Consider the following 18,886-nt stretch of genomic DNA (forward strand, 5'->3'; position numbering starts at 1 on the left):
GTGAGAATCAAATCGCGGTGGGACCACGCCGACAGCTGGCTGGTGGTCTCAAGGCGAGTTCGCAAGTACGTTCTGCGAATCGCCCACGAGCTGAGAGAGATAGGAATTCAAGGCAGCAGCCGGGAAACCTATATCGCTTTGCCTGCCAAAAGATGCTCACGCGGATGCCTGTATATGCCGTGGGACGTCACCATCCTGTGTGTACTTTGTGAAAAGAGTGACACAGCTCAGCAGAGAGGGCCTAGATGCACGGTCGCATAGAGACAGTATAGAAAACGAAGACATGCGAAACACTGGACTTGAGAGAGCTAAAACAGAGTCCAGAACACTTTCATGTAAAGCATAAATCTGCAAGTCATGTGAAGCAGAAATCTGCTTGCAGATTTGAGTCAATATATTTATTATCGCCTCTGTTTTGTTTTGTCTTGGCTTGTTGTGAAGTGGTGGTGGTTGGGTTCGAGGTGACGTACTGCTAGTAAGTCCTCCTGGCCAGGGGTTTCCCTGGACGTGCTGTGGTATTTAGTTCCATAGTACTTGACAGGACGTCGCCTCGGCGAACGCAGCCCCCCAAGACTCCGTCCGGCTTCACCGACAAACGAAAGCCCATTTACCGAAGCTTCCTCCTCATCGTCACGCCCTGGGAGTGTACAACCCACCTCTGGCACGTCTTGTCGCCAAGAGTCGAGTCCCATCCACCCAATCTCGCCTTGGGACAGCTATCGGGTCGCTGTCAACATGGGTGCGAGCGACTCGAAGCTGGTCTTCAAGAAGGGCATCTTCAGGCTCTGCGGCGAGCGCAACATTCCTGCCGACGACCCATACTGGACTTCCGTGCGTGGCCCCCACCAGCTACTTCTTGCCCTGCTCTCCTCCTCTTTCTCCTCCTCCTCCCTCCCGAAACCTCAGTAGTAGTACTGACGGCAGTATCATCGTGACAAACAGTTCTGGGAGCTGCCGGAGTCTTCCGAGGATGTCTTCAGCCTCTTCGCCCCCGCCGACATCCGCCGCACGAGGGACACTGCGCTCGAGAACCTAGAAACCCTCATATTAGCTGTCACCTCCCGCCTCTTCGTCCTGCGCCACCACCCTTCGTTTCCCGATCCTGAGATCGCCCCGGAACGCGATGCCCTCAACTGCATACGGGTTCTGACCCGCGTCATCCCTTATCTCTACGAAGCCGACAACTTACAGGAATGGGAGCAGCGGTTCTTCTGGGGCGTGAGGCGGAAGAGGACGAGAGAGGCCAGGATCGCAAACGAGGTGCTCTTTGACGATTCGGAGGAGGAGCAGGAGGCACAGCTCAAGAGGCGGCCGACGGATGAGTGGGAGGTGACCAGGCCGCTGGCCGAGGAGCTTCTCGACACCCTGGTGGATCTACTTTTCTTCTCGGACTTCACCAGCACCAAGCAGCCACATGGCAAACCCAAGGTTACCTATATGATATGGCAGAGCGGCGTGGGGTGCAACCAGACGGTCGCAACGACCAAGGAGTTCGAGAGCAACCGCATCGAAGTCCTCCGCCTTCTGCTTGCCCTCACCGGCCAAGGCATGTACATGTCTGCCGCAGCGCTGCCGCAGTATGGCACGAGGGCTTTGACGCACATCTGTACCTGCTCGGACAAGCAGGTTGTCCTGTCTGTCCTGTGCTCCCTCCTGAATACTGTACGTCTTTTGGGTTTACCACCTGAATGTCGCCCTCTGCCTCCACAGCTGACTGTCTTTAGACGATGAAATACAACCCCGCGAGCTGGCGGGTTCCTTACAACGCCCTCGTCTTCAAGGACCCAAAGCAGATTCTTGTCACCTATTCTCTCCAACTCCTCCTCGTCACCGTCCTCTACCCCGTACCAGAGACCAACGGTGAGGCGCAGAAGAACTGGTTTCGACACTTTCTCGGGCGGATACATAGACCGCAAGATTTCCAGTTCATCGTCGATGGCATGACTCGAATCCTGAACCAGCCTCTACAAGCTAATGCCTCGTACATACCCGGGACACAATCGTCTGTCAGGTTCGGGCCCGAGATGATCATGCTGTTCTGGGAGATTACGCAGTGCAACAAGCGATTCCGTTCTTTCATCGTGGATACGGAGAGAGCACATGACTTTGTTGTCTTGATCCTATTCTATGCTCTGGAAAATAAGAACGATGCGTCCAAGCAGGGTGTGGTCAGGATGTGCGCGTTCCTCCTGCAGACGCTTAGTGTTGAGAAGAGCTTTGGTGTGAACCTGAACAAGAACTTTGAGGCTCAAGAGACACTCCCTCCTGTGGTGCGAATCCAGGGTTTTAGGGGTACCTATGCCGACTTTCTCATCCAGGTAAGCTGGTCCTGTGTCTCAAGGTCATCATCCTGCTACACGCAATGCTAAACTAAATTTAGTCCATCTACAATCTCATCACCACGAGCAATGGCAAACTTACTGCCATCTACCCGGCCCTGTTGGCTGTCATTAATAACATCGCCTATTACCTTGAGGGTTTGAGCACTGCGACAAGCACCAAGCTCATGCAGCTGTTTAACTCCATGTCCTCGCCATCATTCCTGCTGGTCAATGAGACCAATCACAGCCTCCTGAGGGCCTTGCTGGAGTCCATGAACTCTGTTCTGGAACACCAGTACAAGAGTAAGTCAGGTGCTTCTTCTCTAAATGAACATGCCCTAACGAAGAGATTCATTGATGTTTCCTCTCTTCCTTTTTCTTGAACCCAAAGAAACCACAAGGACAAGTGCTGACAATCTTGCAGAAAATCCCATTTTTGTCACCACGATCATGCGAAATAGGAAACGCTTCGAGGCACTGCGGAATTTCACACTGGAGAGTGGACAAGAGGAGATTGAAAGACGAAACAGACGAAGAAAAGACGCGCGAGCATCTTCGGACATAGATTCCACGAGAAGCTCAGCGGAGAGCTTAAGAAGCCCAGTTGGAAGCCACTCGCGCGCACCGGCATTAAGCAACGTACCAGAAGAAGACGGCACGTTCACAATCGGAGATGAGGAGGAAGACAGTGATGAGGAGCGCCCCACGCCTTCACAGTCAGACCCCGGCGAGAACCCCTCGCGTGCCTCATCGGTGGTGGAGGATGCGGTGCCGACGCAGCTTCGCGGCATGTCGGAGAAGGCCCGCGGCAAGATGCCGGCCGGTATGCAGAACTTTTCGAGGCAGAACAGCATGACCAGTCTCAGCGGATACTCTGTGTCAGGCCAGTCACAGAGCGGGCAGTTCGAGCCGACAGCGCAGTGGATCGACAGCTGGCTGCCAGAACTACCGCTGCACACCATCCTGACCACAATCCAACAGCTGTCCTCGTTGGTGCCCCGACAGGCCTTGATAGCGGACCATGCCTCGCCAGACACCCTGCGGCAGATCAGCCAGGTCAAGCTGGTCGGCGTCGACGTCTCTCCCGTGCGTGTGCACTCATTCGAGTGGTCACCCCTGGCATTGGGGTGGTACGAGTCGCTCATCTGGAGCTTCGTGTTCAGCAGCGAGATGCAGGTCTCGAGGGGCACAGTCGGCATATGGAACGGCACGGCGATCAAGCTCTTCCGGGTTCAGGAGACAGCACCCCAAGGACCGACCCTGACCTCGCCGAGAGGTGCAGTGGATGCGGTGGGTAGCAACATCGTATCAAGAATCGGAGCGATCAACCTGCGAGGCCCACAGGCGCAGTCGCCGACGAGCGCCCCCGGTTCGGCCGGCAGTACACCCCATCTCGGGCGAAACTAGCAGTCGGAGGGTGCCGAGGTAAACACGTTGCTGTCTCGATTATCTCCCTGAGATGCTGGGTCCTGCAGGTGAGCAACAATGCCGGCATCGGGAAAGGGGTAGGGAGAGAGAGAGAGAGAGAGAGAGAGAGAGAACAGACACATGAGGGCGAGCCAGGCGTGAGAGGAACAGCAGAATCCAGGACCGTGGCAAACGAGGCACAGTTGTTGGGCAGTGGATATCAACGACAGGACTTTTCAGGGAGAAAGTACAGGTGGTTCCGACAGCAGATAAGCAGCGATACTAGATCACCGAGAGAACAAGTCCCGACTTGGTGTTGGTGGGTGGACAATGGTTTTGGGATGTGAGAATAGAAAGCCTATTCAAGATGCGATCTCTTGGCATTACTTACCTCACAGAAAGTAGCGAGCGATGTGACGACGAGACTGGCGCGAAGGGATTGTGGATCAACACCGTCCATACCCATACTCATTACTACGTTATGTTATAGTGCCAGTGCCGTGCTACTACTATCCGCGGGCGTCTATTGCGCTCTGTTATTACATCCCCCAGCTGTAGAAACCGACTGGTGGGATTGTAGAATTATAGCCTGCCAAAATATACCTTTTGAAAGGGACTTCTAATCATACTCGACTTTTTATTCTAACCTTACCTTCAAAACGGCCGCTACTACCATTTACAGACGCGACAAATGTTATTTATTCAGTAATAATCTTGGACATAATGATTATTGGCTCGAGGGAGTGAAAGCTCCGGCGCCTACTGGCAGCGCAATCTCCTTTGTTCGGACAATACTCGACTCGTGCTGCACAGGGCACGGATTTCCTACACTACTCTTCTTTCTTTCTTACTTGTTGTGATCTTTCTCTTTTTTTTTCTTTCTTTTTTTTTTTTTTGCCACCTCTGGGCTGCCTCCCAAAATATAGACGTCGCGTAACTCTCTTCGTAGTAGCATGCTACCATAGAAGCTGACTGAGAACGTGGCGACATCTAGATTGATCGTCTTCGTCCCGTGAGCTCCCTCCCGGGGGGGGGGTTCAACTATGTTCTGTCGTACATGCGTAGCGGGCCCTAAAGAGCTGGCCTGGGGGACCCCCCGGGTCTCTGGCCAGCGGCAGCCCGCGGTACTGGAAACCCTTGCACGCTTGTCCACCGTGCCCCACGTAGGTGCCCTGAAAGAAGGAGGGTAGGCCAGGGGGAGGTTCCTTCCCGACTTTGCTGCATTGGCAGATCAATTTCCGGACGTGGCCAGGGGCGAGACGATCCCCGTGGCGGTGCGTGCGTGGCCACTTCCCGGATATCCAACCTGCGTGCCTGCCAAGTTTCCCAGTCTTCAATACCAGTTCTTCTCCCAGGCGCTGGCGCGCAAGCCACAGGACCCCTGGATCTTCACAACCCTTACCTTAGCATGTCGACAAGCGTCAGGCTCGGGAGTGCAATAGCGTCTTCGCTGTCAAGCCACGTCTAGGACGCTTCGGGACGGTGTTGGGCGGTGATAGGTAGGACCTCGACCGGGGTCCATCTTCCCCTTTTAGATGAAGGGTCAGGATGTGGGATGGGCCAGGGGGGGTCCAGTACAGAAACAACGGTACAGCGGTAGGAGGAAGCGTGGTGTCCATGTTTATTACATAGTCTTATTGCATTGATTGCTCTTTTTACTCATCTTCGTGTCGTGGGTTTGACCAAGTTCTTGTGCTGGCTCTTCTCTTCTCTTGCGGCTCGCCCTTCTTCCTCTTCTCATCATTCTCGTTCTTCTAGTTGACGTTGTTGGGATCGTAAGTTATACTTGTTGCAGATTTTGACTTTAATCTGGTTTTTTTCTTCTTGTTTTAACATACCTTCCGCCGCCTACCACATCAGGATTTGTAAAATCGACCTTTTTTGTTGTGTTTTATTTTAGTACACGTAATTTTGTGGACGCCATGGCGGAAAACGAGGAGACCCCCGGCGCAGCAGTCGATGATGAGATCAAGCCGTACAAGATCCACGTAGGTTCTTGTTCATGTCCACAGCCTAACCCTGTTATTATGAGTTCGCCTCCTGCTAACGCCACTTTTCCAGGTCTCGAGCAAATACTTGAAGTTGACAAAACAAAAGCTTGAGTTGACGAGGCTGCCACATGAGGGGGCGGACCCCCCTTCCGAGGACTGGTGGGAGCCCAAACCGCAGGTCGAGTCGCTCGTCGACTTCTGGCTCGAGAAGTACTCATGGCGGGACCAAGAGGAGATCCTCAACAAGACGCCGCAGTTCAGGACGGCCATCTCCATCTCTGGCTCCGAGGCCCCCCTCAGGCTGCACTTTGTCCACGTCAAATCACCGCATGAGCATGCCCTGCCCCTCCTCGTGATACCCCCGTTTCCCTTCTCGAACCTGGCGCTGCTGCACCTGGTGAGGCTCTTCACTGAGCCGGAAGATGCAGCAACCAACCAGCCGTTCCATCTGGTGATGCCAGCACTCCCAGGGCTTGGCTTCAGCGACCCGCTCCCGACCAACACGCCCGAGATCTCAACGACGGCAGAGATGCTGAACACCGTGATGGCACGCCTCGGATACCAGCACTACCTCGCCACCAACGCCGGGCCCGCGCAGCACTCGCCAGCGGAGATCGACTGGAAGCTCATCAGCCACCTCTCGACCCAGTACCCGGGCTCATGCATCGGAGCCCACTTCATCGCCCCCTCGCTGGCGAAGCCCAAGTTGTCAGAGGCGCCCATCGAGTGGGCCAAGTGGACCATCGCCAGTGCTTTCAGCGCTGGCATCCTAGGGTATAGCGAACAGGACTTTTCTGCGCTCAAGTCGACACCGGGCGCCCAGAGTCCCAGGAAAAAGAAGGACCTGATGCCCTCAAAACTGGGGTTGAATGCCGTGGGCCTGCGCGAGCCCAACACACTTGCGTAAGTGAGATTGTTCCCCTACAGAGTGCTTGTTGGGCTGTATGCTGACTGAAGACTCACCTTCATGACAGTTACGCCATGTGCGACTCGCCAGTCGGCCTTCTCGCCTTCGCCATGAAGGGCTTGGGGCACCAGGCCCCTCAGATGCAGTTCACACCTGAACAGATTATTACCTTTGCCAACCTTGCTTGGCTTCCAGGTCCCGAATATTCGATGCGCTTTTGGGCACGATGTGCAGCACAGAATCGAGACAAGATGCAAGAGAAGAAAACCACGGTCAACAACAAGCCACAGGTCGGCATCACCGTCTTCCTGGGAGGAGAAGATGATGACGGTATGGACGACGCGACCACCTCCCAGGAAGTAGGCCAGGGGGCAATCAAGCTTGGGAGCCCAACGAAGGTCACCCCTGGAGCTGCGTATGCGTGCCCCGCGTGGGGCAACACACACTACAACGTCCTCTTCTCGCAGCGGGTATCGGGCAAGGCCGGGCTGCTGGCGTGGGAGAGACCAGACGTCATCCTAGCAGGAATCAGGGGGCTCGCAGCAGAGGTACTGAAGGTCGACAAACGGCTTCAGCCTGAGCATGCTACGCCCACTGCTCCTCTCGAGGATGTGGTGGTCGCTCAGGAGTCGGCAACGAAAGATGATGGCGGCCTCAAGCCACCACCAAGACCGACTCTAGAGCAGGGCGAAAGCTCAAAAACACAAGTCGCCGAGGAGCCGGCGACACAAGACGATGGCCTCAAACCGCCACCAAGACCGGTCCTGGAGCAGGGCGACAGCTCCCAGACTCAAGTGGCATCGGAACCTCCTGCAAGCCCTAAGGGAAAACTGCCTGAGGCGAAACCTGACGATGCTGTCAAGCCGAATTGGGACAACAGAGACGAGACCGATTCGCCAAGGCGAGGAACACCAGATACTATAGTCATGGTGACTGCACCGACAGGTGAAGAGACCAGGGAGTAATGAGTTGAAGGATAACCCAAAATGCAAGTCGAAACTGCACAGACACGCGAGAACCCAGACTTGCCACACTGTCCTTTGAGGTTTAGCCCTTTCTTTTTCAATGATACCAATCCTTTCTCGAATTTATGAGCAAAACCAACAAGCCAATGGCATAAGTACCGCCAGGTTTAATTGATATATGCCTTTCTGATGGATAATGACCGCTGCAAACCCGCAGGAAGGGAAGGGATGGAAATGGGATGGGGGCTGGATAAGGGGGCTGGGGCTAAATAGAACACGATATATCCTCAAACTCATGAAACTGTGGAAGCATCTTGAAGAGGATACTGAATTGATTAGATCTTACTTTTGTTTGTAACCAAGAGGTGTTAGAAATAAGAGGGGGCCAGGAGGGAAGGTTTGAGGGACTGGGATATCGATGATATGACGTCTAAGTGCAGTAAACAACACCCAAGAGGTGAGCCTCGAAAAGAGAAGGTACAGGGATCGGACAGCCCGGCGTGTCAGGGTCTTCCCGGACCTGTCTCCAATAAACGTGGCCTTAGTTGGAGCTCTCCAACTCACTGCACCGTTTCAATCATCCAGGCTTACTTCAGTGGAGCCTCGACACAATGGCACCCAGCAACTCATGACAGTGCCGACGACGACAACACTTCCATCACACCGACCTGGAGCACAACAAACCAACAACAAACGGGATAGACTAGCTCTTCCCTAGTAGTCCATACCCCCTGATATTTGTTTCCCCTCCACACAGACTCGCCACGATGTACTCCTCGATCGTGCGGATACAGAACACCTTCGGCTTCTTTACCACCGTCGCCTTCGTGATCGCCGCCCTCATCGCAGCAACCGACCTCCTCGCCCCGCGCACCCCCTCCGCCGGCCTCCTGAAGACGACCAACGTGCAGGTCATCAAGGGCAGGCCGCATTACTACTCCAGCCGAAAAGAAGAGTACGCCGTCATCAAGTTCAGCCTCGACGCCGACCTGTCGAGCCTCTTCACCTGGAACACCAAGCAGGTCTTTGTGTACGTGACGGCCGAGTGGGATGATGCGGCTGGTGGATCGGAGGGCAGCAATGCCACTAGCCAGGCTGTCATCTGGGATACCATCATCACCGCGCCCTCGTCGGATCACCTGGGTAACTACGGGCCGGCAAAGCTGAAGAAGCTGAGGAAGAGCGCCGAAGGGAAGCCAATAGATCCGAGCCGGTGAGTACATGCGCGCGCACACATACACACACAGTATGACCTATGTAGGCATTTCGACTCAGATATGCTAACGCAATCGGACAACAGCGGCAAGCTCTCCCTCAAGAACCAGCGCCCAAAATACCAAATCACCCACCCCTCCGGCAAGATCGCCGACACCCCCGACGTCCAGCTGCGGTTGCACTACAACGTACAGCCCTGGGTCGGCGCCCTGACCTGGAATCAGAACAGGGACATAGGCCTGTGGAAGGCGTTCGCCGGTGCCGTTAGCGAGGTGTTCAGGCTGCCGTTGGTCAAGAAGGACAGCGGGACCAGCTCCAAGAACTGAGAAAGGCTGGGCGTCGAGGCTGCCGTGGGCGGACCGAACGAACGTGATAAATAGTGTCGGTGTGTCTCATATATAAAACGGCGCAAAACTCCAAAGCGCCGATCAATTCTGTCACAGTTCAGTTCAATAACGCCCGGCAATTACTCACGATCGACACTCATTAATTTCAGTTCTCTAACTCTACACTATGCCTATCTATACTGCACGGTGGCCCTTCTCTAGAGAGGACACGAACGTGTTCATATTCAAATAGTATAAACGCAAGGCCGCCTCACGCACTAGGCCGGCTAGAACATGTAGTGCAGAGAACATATTCGTGATCTTCCATGTAAGAAGAACCACAGAATTCATCAACATAGGCCGATCATTTTCGCCATCCTATGCTCTCTCCGCCACGATGCAACTCTATAGAATTGCCGGTCAGCCCTTAGCCCTTGCCAGGAAGGACGCGGCACCTCTAAAGAGTTCATCATCAAAGATGTGTGTTGGCCAATGGGCTTTTTCGCACTGAGCAGAATTATGCGGCGGACTGTTGGGCAGGACCACCTCTTCCACGACCTCGAGGTCCTCCGCGACCCCTACCGCGGCCTCGGCCACGGCCGTCAAGACCTGCTGGTGGTGGAACGGCGTTGTAGGACTGGGCAGGTGCACCGTTCTGCTGCGATTGGCCATTAGTCATAACCGCACCGTCCATACCGCCTCGGCCGCGAGGAGCACCGTTGCCACGACCACCCCTATGGCCGTTCTGATAGCCTCCTCGTCCGCCGCGATACCCCTGCTGAGGTGTCTGATTCGGTGAATGGCGGTACACTAAGTTGCTGGGCTGGATGTTGAGTGATCCACGCTGGGCACCATCATGACCACCTCGTCCTCGCTGGCCGTTGAGCGCGCCACGCCACGACCCACTAAGTGGTGGTGGGATGGGAGCATCGTGATAGGCACGTCCGGACGCACCAGGCGCACCATAGCCACCACTCGCGACGAGGGTGGTGAGTGATGGGTGTGGTGCCCTCGCCATCTGAGCCTTGGACCCAACAACGACCTGTCGGTCGGTGAGGTTAAGCACAGACGTCGCAGGGACAGTCTGACCGCGGAACGCGGGACAGCGGCCGTCAAGCGTGTTGCCACTCATGAAGGTAATGTCAAATAGAACATCGAGGATCTTGTTGCTGCCTGCACGACTGATGCCAACCACTGTGCCGCGCGAGGCGATGGGCACCTTGCCGATGTCCTGGACGTAGACGACCCGGTCGCCCAGGCGGAACCCTTGACCACCGAGTCTGTGCTCTGCGTCGCTAGGCTTCAACAGGGCGCTGCGTGGCACGCTCTTGATGTTCTTGGGCGTTGTCTCCTGGGCTGCGGCAAGGGCGCCTTCAGCAGCCTGCGCGAGCTCCATCACGACGTTGGAGTCGAGCTGCTCCGCCTCCAGGGGCACTTTCGGGAAGTTGTTGGTGCCCACGGACTTCAGATATTGAGCCATCTCCTTGACCCTGGCTGTTGCCGTCTTCTCGTCCGCCCAGAGATCGGTAGCTGCGACGTCCCTCTTCTGCACGTTCTTCTGCAGACCGGCGAAGAAGTCTGGGAACTTCTGCATGTATTCAGCAACCAGCTGGATGGCCTTGCGGCTGTATTCCCAGCCGGAGTCAGACTTTCTCGAAAAGCCCAGTACCTTCATCTTCCTTGACTCAAACTTGAGATTGAGACCCAAGTTGACCTTGAGCCCGCCGACTCCAATAACCTGGTATGACGAGGTGATCTTGCTGAAGGCAAGCGGGTGGAGGCCCAAGTCTCTGGAGACCTGGAACGATGGGACGTATCTGTTCTCTCGTTCATGCTTGAAGACGACTTGCTTCGCAAACTCCGGCTCCTTGTTGTTCATCGCGGATATTGTGACTTCTAGCTTGGCGCCATTGTAGCCGGTGACAGCCAACGGCCTGCCGTAGTTGAAGTCTCCCAGGTGGAAAGCACGCGTGTTGACGGGGAACTCCTCCTCAAGAGGAAGTGCGGCCCTCTCTAGGAAGCGCTCATCCTCGTTGACCACCTCGTCAACAATAGTCTGGGAGGCGTAGAAATCTCTCATGCCTGGGATCAAGCCATATTCCTTGATTGTGGCACCCTCGTCGGTCTTGATCAAGCCCTTGAGCATCTCGACGTGCACCATAGACTCTACGTCGCCAATCAAGATGCCCAGGCGCTTGCTGTAGAAATCCTCCCAGTATCTGGCGTTCTTGTTATAATCATCAATGTCCTTGTTGGAGTGGTCCTTCAGCACAACTTGTCCGGATCCGTCCTCAGCCAGGATGTAGTCAAAGAGCTCGTCCGACACGCGAACGATCTTCGCCTCCTGGAGGAACGGGTATCCCACGAAGCATCGCTTGCCAAGCTTGGCTTTGGCATTTTCCACGTTGGTCCGCGTCGTCGAGTCAACGAGTGTGACCACCATGCTCTCGTTCCGACTATCCGACTGGAAGACATTAACTCCATGAAAGCCAAGAGTTGCGTTGTATGGCAGTGTGGCCAAGCTGGGGAAGCCAGCGAGAGCGGAGACGTTGAGCAGTGCGCCGTCCATCAAGCCCTGCCTGTTGCTCAGGCCTTCTATGGGAGGCAGGTCGAAGATGTTCTCCACGCAGCGGCAATGTGAAATGTCCGGGAAAATTCCCACCATTGATGACGGATACGTGAAGTCATAGTCCGAAGAGTAGGTGAACTTGATGGGGACATTGAAGCCGTTTCTGCTTTTCTCGTCATCAGAAAGCTCTTCATTCTTCGGAGCCATCGCATCCAGAAGCCTCTTTTCGTCGATGAAAGGAATCTTAACAACTGCCTCCCAGTCCATCTTCTTCCCATTCATGTCTAGCTGGAAGTCTCTGGGGTAGAAGTCGATGATTGGTGAGGTGGGATTTGTCATCAGGTCCCAGTAGACTGTTGGCACAATTTTCTTGCTTCGGTCAGGAAGCACACCCATCAGCTGCTCGAAGGGTTTGAAAGGCTGACCAAGTTGGAAGTCGAGGTCGGCGCCGAGGCCCTTGATGACATCCGAGATCAGCGGAGAGTAGTGGTATTGGTAGAACCATGGCCACGAGCAGATGCCGCGGTAGTAGTAGTAGAGAACCCATTGCAAGCCTTGTACATAGTTCTCACAGAGCTTCCTGAGCTCTGTCTCCTTGGTTTCCGGCGTCCATTCAGGGAACTTTTCGGCGTAGTATTTGTCCTTCCACTCCTGGAACTTCTGTTGGTATAGAACCTCGTATTGGGCCTGAGCCTCTTCTGCCGAGACGTCTTGTACTTCGGCATTATCGTATTTCTTCACAAGGCGATTAATGGCGAGCTGGGACTCGTCCTCTTCCTCTTCCTCCGCCTCCTCCTCCCCTTCCTCCTCGCCGTCCATTTCTGGCTTTGGCGGGAAGGAGAGCACGAGGTGACGCGCACCATCGTCGTCTGAATCGGTGGACCAGCTTAGGTTTGCGCTGTCCGCGAGATCCTGGACGAACTTCCGATCAGCAGCGTTAAGGCTGGCCCCGAGATCGAGTGTTTGAGTAGACCGCTTGGTCAGAAACGGCTTGATGCTCTGCTTCCACAGCGTCTTCTGTGCTGATGTCACAATCAGCTTGCCCTTGGGCTTCGGGGCCGCCTTTCCGTTCTCGGCAGAGCGCTTAGCCCGGAACCATTTCTGATCCTCGGCCTCGTGTTCGAAGAAGCGGTACTCCTCCTTGCTGAGCTCCTCCAGCAAGAAACCAAGACGCTTCAGATTCATGACACCGCCCTCGTTGATGTAGCCGTCGCACTTGGGCAGGACTTTCTTGTATGTCCTGAACATCATGGCCAGAGCACCCTCGTTGATGTGAATTCGTGGAAGATTAGGCAAAAAATCGTTGCCCACGAAGAAAGCCATAAGAATGAAATCGTCGATGACATTCTCCATGTTGAACGGGAAACCCAAGGCGGTTGCACCGGTTTCCTTCAGATCCTGGAATTCCAGTTCCAGATACTCCCTGACGATGCATAGATGCATGAGGTAGAAGTTTTGATGCTCTAATTCCTTAGACTGCACCTTAGACTGGCGGCCGAAGGTGACCTCTTCGCGGAGTAGGCAAAAATGCGGGTCGTGACTGAGCAAGCCCAGCATGATCAGATCCGCATCCAGACCGTACAGGCAATGCCGCATGTTGGGATGGTAATTCGGCTGTGCCCTTGCGTTGCGGATATACTCCATAATCTTGTGTTCACCCTCACCCGGAACTTCATGGCCCGAGAGGACAATCTCGCAGCCTTGCCACTCCTTGTCTTCTGTCACCTTCTTGTTGATGAAATATCTCAGCTGCCTCGACAGCTTTGCCATGAACTCGGTACCTGGCGTGATACAATTACTGTCGAACGGTTCCTCCTTGGGCAATTCCTGCCCCTCCCGTATCGCCTTCTCTCTTGCCTGCTCGGCATCTAAGGCGGTCCTGAATCGTCTTGCGCGCTGCTGGTTCATCTTGGCGCGCGGCGCGACACCATCGACGGCCATGAAGAACAGCTGCTTTGGTTTGATCTTGCCAAATAAGTGTTCGATGTAGTTGAATATGCGAATGAACATCTCCTCCTCGCTCAGACGGAACTGGGTGTCATCTGAGTCTTTGTGGGTGCAATTGTGGATGATTCCGTTCATGTCGAGATAGAGGGCATCGAACTCGGGAATACGGTTCTCTGCGATCAGCTGAGAGATGGCAGGGTAACGCTCAGAGAGCCATCTGAAGAACTTTGGAACACCCATGATGATAGGGTTGCGAGCAGATGCAGCTCGCCAATGCTCTGTCAAAAAATAGGTTAGAGGGCTGTCAGAGATGCGCAAAACGGTGCGTGATGTACCTTGAATTTCTTACGGCACGATAAATAGGGCCGATTTCAGAGAGTGGAAATGCAAAGATGTTGCTCTGCAATGCAAGAGACAATTGATCGACACACCGGAAAGGCTGTCACTTTCCGCCTGGGTCGTGCAGCTGAGGATCGAAGAGGGAATCAGGTATACTGTTCTCGATAGCACTTATATTCCCAAAGGACAAGAAAATGAGGAAAGAATCCTATTAGGCGAGAGCCTGTGCAGGTGTGGAGAGCTAGCAGCAGCAGAAGAGTGATGTTATTCACGAAAGACCAAAGACCAGCATCATCACAAGAAAGGAAGCTGATCCAATGGTGGCGGGACAGTGTGGGGCAAGGTTCGTGCACAGACCACCCATGCAGTCGGCCTTCCAGGCTCTTGAGGTAGTCTCCACCAAAGTGTGGATCTGATACCCAGAGCTGGGGTGGGAGGGTCTCAGCCAAATGCTCTTTCTATAGTAGATAGTAGATGTTCTCATGGCTGCTACCTACAGTATCTCTCCATTCTCTGGTGTTCAGCCTAGCTCGCTACATTGTAAAGGCCCTCAGTCAACACTGTTTCCAATCGCATATGCCAAAACAAACTCTTCTCAGTTCAGATTCTGAGCCTAAGTATGGGCCAGTAAAACCAGGGCGTTTACTGTACCCTCCTCATGTCTGTCCATACCCCAGGCGCGTGGAGTATTTGTCTTGTACCATGCTTGTAAGAGCTGGCCAGAATCTGCCAGAATCTTTTCGTTCCTATGGTATTAACAAGAGACTCGCGCTTCCTCCTGTTGGGGGCCTGAAAGCTCCTGGGCATACTACGCGACTGGGCTGAGTCAGAATATCCGAGAGACAAACGGAATAACGAACGCGATCCTCTCATTTGAGTAGTGCTTTACAAATGAGCTCCCGAAATGATAATATGGTACTCAAAATAGACAGCGCAGATAGAGAAGGAAAACAAAGAATCATGTGGTATCATATGCTCTCTCTATGAACCCATCCATCCTACTACGAAAATGTTATCCTTCCCATTAATCCTCCTCGCGGTGCCGAGCAGAAGGCTGCGCACCAATCAGCCAACCCACGCCCGCTGTCAGACCGCCGACGGCCGCTTCCCTCAACTGATCCCGCTTCCTGGCCCTCTGTTGTTGATCGCCAGCGCCCAGTCCAGAATCGCTCCCGGTATCACTCGGCCTGCTCTGTGTCGTAAGATTGAAGTTCGACAGGGCCGTCAGGTTCCTCTGCGCAGACAGCATGCTGGCTCTCGATAGGTCGAACAGCGACATGGGCGCCTCCTCTGCATTGTGGCGATTCGACGTGCCCTGTCTGCCGCCTGAGACGTGACGTGGGGTCGCGGTGCTGAAACCGCCGGGCATCGTCTGCATATCGGCAGCCTCATCCCACGCGTTTTCTTGCTCGGCTTCTGCTTTGATAGCTGCATCGAGTGCTTCCTCAGTGCGCCGGTAGCTCTTGAGAATTTCGGGCAGGGTTGCGGCTGGGGCAATCCGTAGAGCTGTCGCAAGACATTCAATGCGTTGGTCTAAATGACGGATCTCAGGATTGCCACTTGCGGTGCCGAGATGGGTTGGTCGGACTGTCCGTGCGGTGCGCTGATACATGCCTGCTTGCAGTGCTGCCCTCCACGACCAGTCATCTCGTATCGGAGCACTATCACGCAAGGACCCATTGCTGGCCTTCCTAGCTACAGCCTGTGGTGGCCCACTTAGTGCGGCCAGGCGGTTGACAACGTACGTATATGCCGTCTCGAAATCGTCTTCCGTCAGGGCCGCATCAATACACATGGCTGTGATGCGTTTCTCGGCATTCAACATCTGCGCCGGCTCCATTTCTGCGGTCAGGGCAGAGTGTCCCGACTTATCCTTTACGGTCAGGCCCGCAGCAACCATATTTCGCCCCACATCGACGAGATCTTGGATCTGAGTGTAGCTCTTTGGGTTCTGCTGGAGGACCTTTTCGATAATAGACAGTGGGTCGTGGTGAACGCGAAGAATGACTGGTGTGAACGGCTCTCCCTTCTTCAGGACGAGCTTATAATCGCTCAAGCCATGTGTGGCTTTCAGCAAAGCCTCTATTCGTTGTGTGGCCACCACCGACCTTTCTATGGTCCCTGGGAAGCCGTAGATTCTGCTTGGTGATTAGCTGCTGCTCACTCATAAACATAGTTTCTTTGTCCAGTCGCTTACATGTCATTGCACTTCTTAAGCCCGCCTCTTGTGCGGTTTGGGTTGGAGGCGTTATCGTACGCGGCCATTGCTGCTGCATAGATCGTGTCTCGAAGTGACTCCTTTGACAAGGGTTGCTCCGGCGAGTCTTCGTAGAGAGACTTGGCGAGGGAGTATCCTGTTGTACTTAGCTCTGCTCTCTTGGTAATCGATGGGCCTCACTTACGAGTACGTGTCAGAAGGGCCTTCAAGATTTCGATTTCAAGGAACTCCTTCTCCAATCGGCCAAACACGGTACAGTGGTGCTGATCGGCATCTGCCCACGCCTCTTCCTCCTCCTCTGCACCCCAGTCTCCGAGCCATAATATCTCGTTCCTCGCCTTGATCCAGTATTTGTCGTCGGAGTTCGGCCCGCGTTCGGTGATGGTATGTACCAATTTCAGGAACTCCGTCCTCTGTTCCCGCTCGTCCTGAAGTATGGCCAACTCGCCTGCTTTCCTCGCCGTCATTGGGTACCCAGCCTTTGTAGAAAGGTAGGCACTGACTATCAACGCAGAAAGTAATGTTGTGGCAAGTTTCGATGGTTTTGTAAGAATATTGTCCTCTTCGAGCATATTGTTGCGAAGATAGGTGACGTGCTTGGCGAACATGATGTTTGTGCTGCCCAGATCCGGGACAGGGGATAGGCTCGAAGAAGCAGTCTGTAACGAGGGCAATGGGTCGTCCAGAAGCTTCGTCACCTCGAGAGTAATAGTGTATGCGCCAGTCAGTGCTTCGGTCGTGGCGTCCGGAACAAGATATGCGCATGCCAAGGCAGCCTGCGCATACCGCCGCTCTAGGTACTGCTGTTTCTCCTCCTCCATCCACATCTGCCCGAGTCCACCCAGATCAACATCTTCGGGCCCGTGCCAGTGATCTATCGCCTCGACAGCGACCTTCCAGGATGTGCTTGCTTGCGAGGTCAACCAGACGAGCATCTGTTCCCACCCGGGGCAGACCAACTCATCCTCGTCAACGTCTTCGTCAACATCTTCTTCTTTTCCCACTGGCGGCCTCTTCGTCGTCGTCCACCTCTTGTCATTGTACAGCCATGGGCCAAGGAGGCACCTCAGATCCCGCGCAACATTTGCATAGTCCTCTTGCACCCCGGTCTGTGAGAGTAGCAGGTCGACAGCAGCCGCATCGCCAAGCTTCTCAAATTGCGACAATGTTATCGGAATGCTATTCTGGGGATAGAACTCGTGGTTCCTCCTCAACAGAGGTAGCAGCACAGAGATGGTCCACGTCCGGATGCACGGCGAGTGCTCGAGGAATGGTGCAAGAAGATCAGGTAGTTGTGTCAACAGCCCGGCCTCCTCATCCACCTTGTAGGAGCGTCGTAATAGAAATAGGGTGAGGGGATCATCCTCTGCTTCTGCAGGTGCGCCGGGCCATGACAGCTTCAACAGGTGTAGCTTGCGGACCTTCCTGATGGCTTCCTCCTCTGACAAGTGTTCCACGGCAGATATATCGACATCCCAGTGCTCTTGCGCAACATATTCGCCCCGATCGACCTCCTTGACAAATGACACGTATTCCTCGGATTTTAGCGTCTCGGGCAGGTAAGTGAGGAGGATGCGCAAGAGGAGTTCCTTGCGCAGGACGGAGCCATGATTCGCAGCTATGAAGGACAGGCTGTCGAGATCTGCTTTGGCGGCGAGATGGACAGCCAGGAGGACGATTTTCGGTGCCGAGAGAACAAGACTCATGGTGGGTCGTTGTCACAACACATGTTCTTCAGCTGCAAGGTGTCTGTCGTGAAATTGTCGTCCAGACAGGCTGTTGTGCTTTGGTTCAAAGGTAACAGAATCAAGGTCAGCGATCCAACAAATGCACCAGTTACCTAAGCTGTCACATTCACTTTATTCGGTATGGCATCTTGGCGCAAGCTAAACCCCTGTGGCTTGCTTGGAGCATGCTACTATAGTACAAAGTACCTAAGCCCCTGGTACCAGTCTGCTTGCCGCCCTCGGCACCGAGTAATGGGTCTGCGACTGCCCCCGGCACGTCATTCTCCCGTACCGACAAGCAGCAGCGACGGGGATGGTCCACCTGCCTTCAACCTCACCTCAACTTTCGCCCTCACAGCCAATTGACCTCGTCGGCAATACACCCTGTTCATCACCCAATTGTTGGCATCTCAAATCAGTCATGTCTTCAGGATACGGTCTGAATGGAGGTAAGTTCGATTCTAGCAGCCAATGGCTGCAAGCCACCCGAGAAAAACCTGTCGCTGATCTGTTCGGTTCCTGTCAGGTCCGGGCCGTTGCTTTCCGTTCTGGCAGGAGGTGCTCGCCTGCTACGTCGTGAACGTGAACTCGGAAGATGATTCGGGCAAGAAGAAGTGTGTCCCGGTGCTGGAGGACTACTACGAGTGCATGCATCACAAGAAAGAGGTTGGTTGGCTTATATAGGGACTATGGCTGGTGGGACGTCGATCTGAAGCTAACACTATGGGTGTTCCCAGGCTGCCCGGGCGATGGCGTTACAAACAGCATACAGGAAAGCCGAGTTAAACCAAGGACGCGAGAATGTACCGACAGCGGGACAAATACGGAATTTAGGACTACTAGGCAAGGAGGACGATACCAAGAAGGTGCTGGCGTCCAGCTCATAGACGATAGAAGGCCCGCGCGCCATACGTCTTGTCTTATATCGGAGTCTGCGGAATACAATACGAAATT

General features: G+C 54.3%; 6 protein-coding genes across 6 annotated transcripts; 4 read left to right on the forward strand and 2 right to left on the reverse strand.

Annotated features, from left to right (window-relative positions):
• Window positions 1–735: 735 nt before the first annotated feature.
• Window positions 736–4,194, forward strand: M406DRAFT_285421 (uncharacterized protein; the record flags this gene model as incomplete). Its single annotated transcript, XM_040918615.1, has 5 exons — window positions 736–831; window positions 943–1,662; window positions 1,725–2,318; window positions 2,381–2,624; window positions 2,746–4,194. The coding sequence occupies 5 exons, from the start codon at window positions 736–738 to the stop codon at window positions 3,726–3,728; spliced, it is 2,637 nt and encodes an 878-aa protein (XP_040781647.1). The 3' UTR covers window positions 3,729–4,194.
• Window positions 4,195–5,650: 1,456 nt separating this feature from the next.
• On the forward strand, window positions 5,651–7,591 carry M406DRAFT_244719 (alpha/beta-hydrolase; the record flags this gene model as incomplete). The annotated part of the gene is made up of 3 exons (XM_040916276.1): window positions 5,651–5,716; window positions 5,790–6,622; window positions 6,694–7,591. 3 exons carry the CDS (start codon window positions 5,651–5,653, stop codon window positions 7,589–7,591), a joined length of 1,797 nt encoding a protein of 598 aa, XP_040781648.1.
• A 767-nt stretch (window positions 7,592–8,358) lies between these two features.
• Window positions 8,359–9,314, forward strand: M406DRAFT_285424 (signal peptidase 22 kDa subunit; the record flags this gene model as incomplete). The annotated part of the gene is made up of 2 exons (XM_040918616.1): window positions 8,359–8,804; window positions 8,892–9,314. 2 exons carry the CDS (start codon window positions 8,359–8,361, stop codon window positions 9,130–9,132), a joined length of 687 nt encoding a protein of 228 aa, XP_040781649.1. The 3' UTR covers window positions 9,133–9,314.
• Window positions 9,278–14,023, reverse strand: M406DRAFT_105473 (uncharacterized protein). Its single transcript, XM_040915149.1, has 4 exons — window positions 13,984–14,023; window positions 13,062–13,926; window positions 12,377–12,941; window positions 9,278–11,752 (listed from the first exon to the last, which is right to left on the reverse strand). The coding sequence occupies exons 2-4, from the start codon at window positions 13,886–13,888 to the stop codon at window positions 9,650–9,652; spliced, it is 3,495 nt and encodes a 1,164-aa protein (XP_040781650.1). The 5' UTR covers window positions 13,889–13,926; window positions 13,984–14,023; the 3' UTR covers window positions 9,278–9,649.
• A 988-nt stretch (window positions 14,024–15,011) lies between these two features.
• M406DRAFT_344289 (secretory pathway Sec39) lies at window positions 15,012–17,959 on the reverse strand (the record flags this gene model as incomplete). The annotated part of the gene is made up of 4 exons (XM_040921962.1): window positions 16,390–17,959; window positions 16,185–16,341; window positions 15,347–16,125; window positions 15,012–15,313 (listed from the first exon to the last, which is right to left on the reverse strand). Exons 1-4 carry the CDS (start codon window positions 17,909–17,911, stop codon window positions 15,012–15,014), a joined length of 2,760 nt encoding a protein of 919 aa, XP_040781651.1. The 5' UTR covers window positions 17,912–17,959.
• A 394-nt stretch (window positions 17,960–18,353) lies between these two features.
• On the forward strand, window positions 18,354–18,819 carry M406DRAFT_248932 (uncharacterized protein; the record flags this gene model as incomplete). Its single annotated transcript, XM_040916575.1, has 3 exons — window positions 18,354–18,381; window positions 18,459–18,598; window positions 18,670–18,819. The coding sequence occupies 3 exons, from the start codon at window positions 18,354–18,356 to the stop codon at window positions 18,817–18,819; spliced, it is 318 nt and encodes a 105-aa protein (XP_040781652.1).
• Window positions 18,820–18,886: the final 67 nt, after the last annotated feature.

The sequence above is a fragment of the Cryphonectria parasitica genome (assembly GCF_011745365.1).
Source record: "Cryphonectria parasitica EP155 unplaced genomic scaffold M406scaffold_1, whole genome shotgun sequence".
Lineage (NCBI taxonomy): Eukaryota > Fungi > Ascomycota > Sordariomycetes > Diaporthales > Cryphonectriaceae > Cryphonectria > Cryphonectria parasitica.

Excerpts from the sequence above, each read along its gene's own strand:
- M406DRAFT_105473 (XM_040915149.1), bottom strand. The coding sequence starts at position 13,888 with ATGGGTGTTCCAAAGTTCTTCAGATGGCTCTCTGAGCGTTACCCTGCC. Across the intron at positions 12,942-13,061 it reads GCAACCGCCTTGGGTTTCCC|GACATACAAGAAAGTCCTGC; the intron begins GTTCAACATGGA and ends CATGATGTTCAG. Across the intron at positions 11,753-12,376 it reads AGGCTCAGGCCCAATACGAG|AACATCTTCGACCTGCCTCC; the intron begins GTTCTATACCAA and ends CGCTGCGTGGAG.